The following is an 8,658-nucleotide window of genomic DNA, read 5'->3' as shown; positions in this document are numbered from 1 at the left end:
TCTCCCGCTTATTTCATTTCACACATGAAACATCCTAACAAAACTGACCCTTTTCTTTCCGACGCAATTCTCATGCATAACGGTATAATCTGACTTGCTCCCCCATTTCACACGTATTTCACATACACAAAGGTTTTGTTCCAAACTCATTTCCCACTTTTGCGCGCACTCCACCAACACAGCGGTCTCAGTCCCATCTGAACTCGCTTCTCTTTTTACTGTCTCTTTTTGTGTTTGTAAGAATTTGATATTTATCCGCAGAAAATATGAATCTCTACCTACGGTATGGAAGCAACGAAAACTGGAATGGCCTGGTTTTGAGCAGATTTCCTTTCTTTTCTTGACAAAACAGGAAGACGGTTTTAAATACAAAGCGCTCAACATGACCGTTGTAGACCTAGAAATTCTCCTGACGGCTACACGCAACCGCGTCCTGCCCACAGCCTTCCATTTCTATCTATATCCACCCCAAAGAATACAGCCGAATAGGAAAAGACTAAACCTCGTGATTTATTCCTCGATCCCCCGTGACTCCCCGGAGCTCCGCCGCCGCTTCTAGCTCCCTTCTCCCGGCCGGCCGACCAATGCCCTCGATTCGATAGCCCGGCGCCGTTTATTGCTGATTCTCCGCCCCCCGGTGCCCGAGTTCTGACGAGGAGCAGGGTCGTCGGGGATTGAGGAGGAGGAGGAGGATAGGAGAAGGTGGCGGAGAGATCGATGGCGGGGGTATCTCGCGTGTCGCGGGCGGCGCTCACCGCGTGCTTGACGTGCCCGCTCTGCAAGGGATACTTCCGGGAGGCCAGCGCCTTGGCCGACTGCGGCCACACATGTGAGCCCTCTCTCTACCTCGCTCCCGCCGCCGCCGCCGCCGCCGCCGCCTCTACCTCTATGATTTCGTAGTTTATGGCCCTGTATATCCTTCCCTCGCGACCTCGCGTCGCCGTCGCGTCACGCTGCCGTCCAGTCTGTCTCTCGGCCGGTGCTTGCCTTGCCTGCGCTGCGGTCTGGCCGTGGCGGCGCCACCTTGCGGGCGGCCGAGACGTTTCCTCCGGAGAAACCGTGGTTCCAAGTGAACGTTCGCTGACAGGCCGAGGCGGGCACGACCCGCAGAGGTGGCTATCGCGGCAGTGCGGTTCGGCTCGCGGAAGGCGGAACCAGACGAGTGGGATCGAGTTGGTAGATACACGCCACGGTGCAGATCCGACACCGTACCGTGCTCATCTCCTGCTATAGATCAGTCTAACTCGATCTGACGTGCACTCCATATAGCCGGCTAACGTGGCCACCTATCTTCTTTGCAAGTTTAGTGTCTTCCATGTTCCGACGACGATGTAGATAGTGTGGCATTCTGCACTACACTGGTTGTGATCAGAAATGTTGTGTCCGTTTGACCGATGCTTCTGATTAGTAGCTAGAAGGGATATTCACGGCCTTGCCGTTTGATCAATGCTTCTGATTAGTACAAGGGGTATTCACGGCCTTGCCGTTATATCAATGCTTCTGATTAGTACAAGGGGTATTCACGGCCTTGCAAGTTGCATCTCATCTATGAAGACACGTCTCCACGTTACAAAGCCTAGACTGAGCACAGCACACACACCCACAATAGCACGCAAGAACATCACACCAGCACCACAACAACACAACGCACTAGAAGAGAAGGAACCCAGCTTCAAAGATCAAGAAGGGTATGGTTGCGCTGGCCGTCTGGTTGCCACCCGGACCACACTCCTCAAAAAGAGGGAGGGGTGTCATATGAGAACTAGATAATCCGAGGAGGATCACACTCACTAACCCGACTTCAAACGCAGAGGTCTGACTTGCCCACCACAAGGTCGAGAACTCGGAACCCATCTGCCCAACACCAGCAACACCGACCACCGCCTACCAATGGTCACTCCAACCGGTTTCCACTCGTAAGACGATGCCCCAAGAGGAGTGTCGTCATCGTCCGATCCCCTAGATGATCTAAGGTTTCCCCCGGAGTTGTTGTCCCGAATGAAGAAGCGAGCACGCCTCCTTCAAGAAGGAAGTGAATGCTCCTCGGGCATCGTCATAGTCTACGCCGGCTACAACCCGCCTTAGCCGGACATAGTGCCACCGCCTACGCCCCGGCCAATACCGGTTAGACCACCGCCATCACCCCCTACCCAGCAGCCGACAGCCCCTCGAAGCAGGTTGCAGATTAATAGTCGGCGATAGCACGGGCTCCAAGAAACATTGTTAGGATTTAAGGTGGGTCATGCATTAATAAAGTAATACCTCTTAGCAATTTGCTATTATATGTGTTGGCTATTAGGTCGACTATATGTGACATGCCAACTTCATATAGCCAATAGTTGGCTATACTATTAACCATGCTCTTGTAGTTATTTGTATTTGGGAAGTATTTTGGTTCTGTGTTTTTGGTATAGCCGTGCTTCACATTCTTAAATTAAATGTGGCTGTGCCACTTTTTTGTTTGACAAAATGGCTGCACCATGATCATTCTCAAGTAAAATGTGGATGCACCACTTGATCGATAAGCCTCAATCTGTATGCAAGTCAAGTATCTAGTCTTGTTGCATTGTTGCTACTAGCTAATTTACTCCTAATATTGTTTCCATTTGCCGAGCATGTAAAATTTGGTTCTTTCAAACCTCTGCATGAAACTTGCATGCCTACCCGTGGAGTTCCTCTTTTGACCGTCTTTTTTAAGCAGTTTGCCGAGATTGTATCATCAAGAAAATAGATGAGCAGGGGATCGAATCCTGCCCTGTATGCAACGCTGCTCTTGGGATTGCTCCTGAAGAGAAACTCAGGTAAGTAACTTGTGAAAATACCAAGGTTATCTATATAGTTAACTACAACATTATTTTTTCAACTTTTCAGTTCTCAAATTATTTAAATCCATGTATAAGTACACCAGCGGAGCTATGCAATACAAGTGTAAACTCTCACTAATAAGCAGAGAATTTTTTTTTTTGTGAAGCAAAAGCTTAGCATGTATATATCTATAGAAGAAAATATCTATGTATTATACATTCTTGTTTTGTGAAACAAAAGCTTAGAATTCCAGCAACTTATTCTTTTTTTCCTGCAATCTCGACTCAGGTACTCTGCTATATGCTGCTACCTAACATGGTTGATTGTTTCCTTGTTTGAAGGGCTGATCCACAAATTCAAGCTATCAGGGACAAGGCTTTTCCACCTAAGACAGAAGTTGATGCTTCTGAGGCTCCGACTACTGAACTGCCAACAAAGATAAAAGAGAGGTCCATTTCTTCCTTGGTTAAAACCCCAAAAATGGCAACACAACCTACTCTGAAAGGACGGAGACCCTACGCTGCAAGAAGGAAATTCACGTCCCATTTGTTTTCTGTCGGTAAATTGCCAAATAATTCTGAAGACCATGACCAGAAGACTGAGATGGCCTCAGCACAAAAATCAACCAAGATGACAACATCTGCAAACAAAAAGAAGGTACTTCTAAAGTATTATCAGCACATAATTTCATATGCAAGCTTGATGCCAATTGTCTTGTAACATTTGCTTATTCTAACTACAATTCCATCCCAAACAGAATAGTGCAGATATTTCTGAAGATCGACAGAATTGCGAGACGATTGACAACGAAGAGCTTCATAAGCCCTTACGGAGCTTAGTTGTTGCAAGCGTGAAGAAGTCACAAAAATTAAGTTGTCTGAGGGAAAGTGGGAAAAACAGAACAACCACAGAGGATAGTCTGAGGGAAAGCCCAGAAGAGGACTCGCATGATGGGATAACTAACCCAGTCTGGTTTTCACTAGTGACTTCACCGAACCAGTAAGATTGCAGCATATTCAATATTTGTACAAATTCTGATGGACCGTGTTTTTGTGTCCTCACATCAAAATGAAAACTGTTTTGCAGGGTAGAAGCTAAACGTCTGCCTCAGCTAGTAAAGAATTTCTACAGAATTGGGTGAGTTCTCCTTTAGTCTTCAAGTTTCTTTGTCAACAATGATAGTGACCTCTCATACTTCACTTAACATCCTCTTATTCGTAGCATAGATTGCTGGAGGTATTTTCCCAGCTTTAGAATTTTAGATGGCGCAGTGCGCTGGTGAACCTTTTCATGTTATGTTTTCTACTAGTAGCAACTGTGTTATGGTATTAGCAAGAATTATTTTCTTCATTTGAAAATGAAGGTGAAGTGTCTAGAATAACAACATTTATCATCATTGGGGAGGATGTTTCTTCAAAAAATCTGCATGTTTTTTTTCGTTCATCCCTTTCCAGCAATTGGGCTAACATGTAACTCGATTCCAATAATTTAATATATTCTGTTTAATATGGGTTTTGTTCTTGTTTCAGAGATGGAACTATTCAGGTCTCCTCCATCCTCAAGCTCATTATGAAAAAACTTGAGCTAGCAAGTGATGTTAAGGTGAGCATTTTAGATGTCTTTGTGCTTTGATTTTGAATGTTATCTGGGGCCTCCTGTCAAGGTGCTTGCTTCCTAGCATTAGAATTATATCATCAATAAATATCCAGTTTGCTGCATTGTAGATTTTATTATTCAGAATTAATGAAGGGGCCACCGCCCCCACCGATTTCCCGTTAAAGCAACCACCACCTTGCTGCATTTGTAGATTTGGATGGTTGCATATATAGTACGGTTTATTTGCCCAATTACTATCACTTTTCCTGTTGTCACGCGTGTAATCCGAGGAAGTATGTATGCATATGGACAATGTTGAATGTGCTATTTGGCCTGACCCCCTGTATGTGCGAAATGCAGGTGGAGATCTTATGCCATGGCAAGCCGGTCTGCCCCTCGACAACACTGCACTGCCTACTCAAGCAGTGGCTGAGCCGCAAGCCGAAGTACAAGGTCCAGAGGCCGGTGGGTGCTCCGGCGAATGAGTTCGTGATGGAGCTACACTACCGGCGGTGCCGGGCGTCCAAGTCACTTTGCTGCACGAAGAAAACAGGCTCCCTCCCATGCCATTGCAGCACCTAGCTAGCTAGGCCGGCATCCAGGTCCCTTTTGCTGCTAGCCTCTCCATCTCCGTGGTCTGCTCATGCTCGTCATCCATCAGTAGACTTGCGAGACAAAAACCTGGAAAAAACGTTACCATGACTATATTTTTGGTTTACAGTTATGGCAAGAATTTGCACACTAAGTTGTTCCTGTGTTTGTTGTAATTTTGTTTTCGCCCCAGCAAATCAATGTGTTATAGAGCTCTGGGTTAGAGCTCCGCCTTATAGACGCTAAGATCAGAAGCTTCTTTGGATCACCTTGTGCCAGGAGCCGGCCGGTCTAGAGGAGGTCAAGCTAGGTAAGCATTTTTCTGAAAGCCCTATATAAGCGGCTTGGTCAGTAGAATGAGATGTGCTGTTTCCAGAGAGAAGGATACGCATGTGCTGTGAGGAACATCAGTGATGAACGAGTTTACATTTGCTACCCAGGTGGCTCTTGGCTCCAGAAATTCTCTTTATTGATATAAAAAATCCTCGCAAAGTTTCGTTCCATTTGAAGAACTTCTATTTCTCGGGACTGGCGGCGCCACGGCGAGGGAGGTCGAAGTCACGACCGTTCGGTTTCCACCGCTGGCGCCAGCGCCTGTTGTCATTGTGGTCACCTCGGCTGAGGCTAGGGGCCGCAGCCCTGTGCGCAGCAGCTCTCCACACGCCAACATGCAGAGATTGAGGGACAATCTTACGCCGCCTTCGTCCCCAACTTCAGTGCTGCCAAACATCCCAAGCTCCAAGTGCGGCTTGGTCGCCCCTTATTCGAAGTGTGCGGCAGCATGTAGGGCTCTCGTCATTTGCACCCCAGGCTTTTGCCCCAGCTATCTCCTGTACGTCCTCTCGGATTGGAAGCATCTCCCGAGCCCCCCTGCAGCATTAGACGCCGCCTGTAGCTGTGGTCATTCCTTCTGTATGTTCTAGTGTGCAGGAGACCATTCCTGAAGGCGTGTAACCTCTTTCCAGCTGCAGCCAGTGCCCCTCATCTCATCCCCCCCGCGACGTCGTCGCTGGTGTGGCATTCACCAGTCAAAGGCAGCGTGCTGCAGGCTAGTCCCTGTGGCCAAGCCGCCAAGGCGGCAACATTCGTTGACAAGTTCAAAGATGAGCTGCCCCCGGATGTTATTGCGGTGATGTGTGCCCTATTCAAGATTGATGATAAACTTCAGAATGATGTGGAGGACGCCTTGATTGCCCATGGCGGCATTGACGCCCTAGACCACACTAAACACCTTGATGAAGCTGCCGCTGGCGGGCATTGTTTTCTGATCTTGCTCCCTCTGCTGCGCGCGGTCAAATATTGATTTAGTTGCTATGTTAGACAGGTTCAATATTAGCAAAGTGTTCCCCTGGTAGGTGTCTACTCTCTACAATCTATGTTTCTGCCAATGTAATGGCCCAATTCTATGAGTCAAGGTCACTCCAATTTTGTTAGATAAAAACCCAAACATCTTGTGCTGGAACGTGAGAGGATTGAACGACCTCAACCGCCAAACCACAGTCTCAAAAACAATTGATGCATCTTCCTGCCACCTTGTGTGTCTCCAGGAGACTAAGTTGGCCAATGTAGACATGTACTGTGCTGCATTATTGGGTGGCAACATGCTTCGGAGCTTCGCTTAATGCCCCGCCATCGGTACTAAGGGAGGAATTTTGCTGCTATGGAACGATGCTGGTCTGGAGGTCACTAACATTGTGTTGTGAGCGTACTGCCTCTCAACCTTGGTTTCCATCAGAACCACCAACGTGAAATTCAAGTTAACTACTGTTTAAGGGCCAACTTCCTCTCAACTCAAAGATGCCTTCTTCGCCGAGCTGTCAGCAGTGAAGGCCACTGCAGAGTGATGTGGGTGGTGAACGGTGATTTTAATCAAATCTACCGCGCTCGAGATAGGAACAAGAAAAATGTCAATCGAGGTCGCATCAATCGCTTCCGGGCCACTCTGAACAGCTGCGGTCTCAAAGAAATTCACTTTCAAAATCGGCGGTCCACTTGGAGCAACGAAAGACCCAACCCAACGATGTGCAAGTTGGACTCTTTCTTCTCCAACACCGACTGGGACATGCACTTCAACACCCACATCCTTCATGCACTTTCTTCGTCCCTTTCGGATCATTGCCCCATCCTTCTCGCAGATGACAAAGGGCTCTGGCGGCCTTGCTCTTTCAAGTTTGAGAACTTTTGGATCTCGATGTCGGGCTTCACACACGTGGTCCAAAAGGCGTGTTCGGAGACTTCTTCAGCTTCCGAGCCTTGTTAGGTGTTGTACGAGAAACTGAAAAAAAAACGGGCACTAGGCTATTAGAATTGAGTCAGAAGCTATTTTAAACATCAAAGGTCCATCTTCATGACGCTATGTTAATCATCCTCCACCTCAACATAGCCCAGGAAAATAGAGCGCTATCCGCGGTAGAAATGGTCCTCCGTAAGAGGCTAAAAGGAATGGTCATCTCCCTATCTATCATCGACATGGCCCGTAAGCATTAATGTGCAAAAATGACCAACTTGAAGGAGGGTGATGCAAACACCAAATACTTCCACCGGAAGGTTAATGTGAGGAGGCGAAAAAACCATGTGCACAGACTTAAACACAATCAAGGGTGTATAAGTGAGCATCAAAAGAAAGATAATCTCATTTTGACCATTTTAGTGCGACCCTGGGCTGAGGGGAACCAACGTTCCTTGACTTCAACTCGGGTGAACTAAACATGGAGCCCCATGAACTTTTAGATCTTGTGGACCCAACCACTTAAGAGGAGGTCAAAACAGCGATCCGCGACTTGCCCGCACACAGGGCACAGGGCCCTAACGGCTTCACATGCCTTTTCTTCAGAAAGTGTGGGTTATCTTTGAAGTTTGATGTTTGGTTGTGGTCCATCTCTTCGAGGATCTCCACGGTGCCAACCTTCAGTGGCTTAGCTCGACCAATGTGGTACTTCTGCCAAAAAAGAAGGCGCGGAGGGGATATGACACTACAGGCCAATTAGGCTCATTCACGCCATGGAAAAGATCATTGCAAAGGTCCTTGCGAACCGACTGCGCTGCCACATGACACTACAAGAAATATGTCAACTAACGACCTTCTGTCAGTGACACTCGCAGAATTGGTCGTAAATCTACGTCCATTTGAGACCAATTGGTCATAAGCTCTCCGGAGGGGTCCTAACCCGAAAAACTAACGACCTTTTTCATCAGAAAGGTCGTAACTTCCTTACTGGAAAAGGTCCTAAAGCAGATAACCCTGTTTTGCTGCCTAATTTATAGCTAATTACGACCAATATAGATGGTCATAGCTATGACTAGGTGCCACATCATCAGTTTTGCCTACGTGTCATGTCCATGTGTTATTTTTTGCCTAGTTTGCGAAGCAACCTACTATTCTGTCATTCCAAAAATTCTCGAAAAATTCTCATAAATACTTTGGATCATATATTCCTCAAATATGTGAAAACCCTTCCTTAGTTCGAAAATAATTCAGCAATATTCATTTTCCTATTCTGTTCAGAATAGCACTTTGTAAAGGAAGTGTTATTTCTATTTCTTTGATGACCCTCAAATTGTTTGGGCACTCTTTCCTATCCAAATCATTGCCTCATGAAAACTTTTGTAACCATTTGCCTAGTAAATCTTTCTCAGCAAATTTCCAAAGTTTGTGTTTAGCTAACA

At 46.8% G+C, this 8,658-nt stretch overlaps 1 protein-coding gene across 1 annotated transcript; it reads left to right on the top strand.

Annotated features, from left to right (window-relative positions):
- The first annotated feature begins 608 nt into the window (after positions 1–608).
- On the top strand, positions 609–6,295 carry LOC123397132 (E3 ubiquitin protein ligase DRIP2-like). Its single transcript, XM_045091798.1, has 9 exons — positions 609–829; positions 2,702–2,801; positions 3,147–3,462; positions 3,563–3,804; positions 3,892–3,942; positions 4,335–4,407; positions 4,762–4,866; positions 5,232–5,302; positions 5,923–6,295. The coding sequence occupies exons 1-9, from the start codon at positions 718–720 to the stop codon at positions 6,293–6,295; spliced, it is 1,443 nt and encodes a 480-aa protein (XP_044947733.1). The 5' UTR covers positions 609–717.
- The last annotated feature ends 2,363 nt before the right edge of the window (positions 6,296–8,658 follow it).

This window comes from Hordeum vulgare, chromosome 5H, assembly GCF_904849725.1.
Source record: "Hordeum vulgare subsp. vulgare chromosome 5H, MorexV3_pseudomolecules_assembly, whole genome shotgun sequence".
NCBI lineage: Eukaryota > Viridiplantae > Streptophyta > Magnoliopsida > Poales > Poaceae > Hordeum > Hordeum vulgare.
Note: the sequence above shows the minus strand (reverse complement) of the source record. Positions and strands in the feature narration are given on the sequence as shown.

What these genes read in the sequence shown, in the direction of transcription:
- LOC123397132 (XM_045091798.1), top strand. Translation starts at nt 718, where the DNA reads ATGGCGGGGGTATCTCGCGTGTCGCGGGCGGCGCTCACCGCGTGCTTG. An exon ending in GGCCGACTGCGGCCACACAT is followed by an intron (nt 830 to 2,701) that starts GTGAGCCCTCTC and finishes TTTTTTAAGCAG; the next exon opens with TTTGCCGAGATTGTATCATC. An exon ending in TCTAGAGGAGGTCAAGCTAG is followed by an intron (nt 5,303 to 5,922) that starts GTAAGCATTTTT and finishes TCTAGTGTGCAG; the next exon opens with GAGACCATTCCTGAAGGCGT.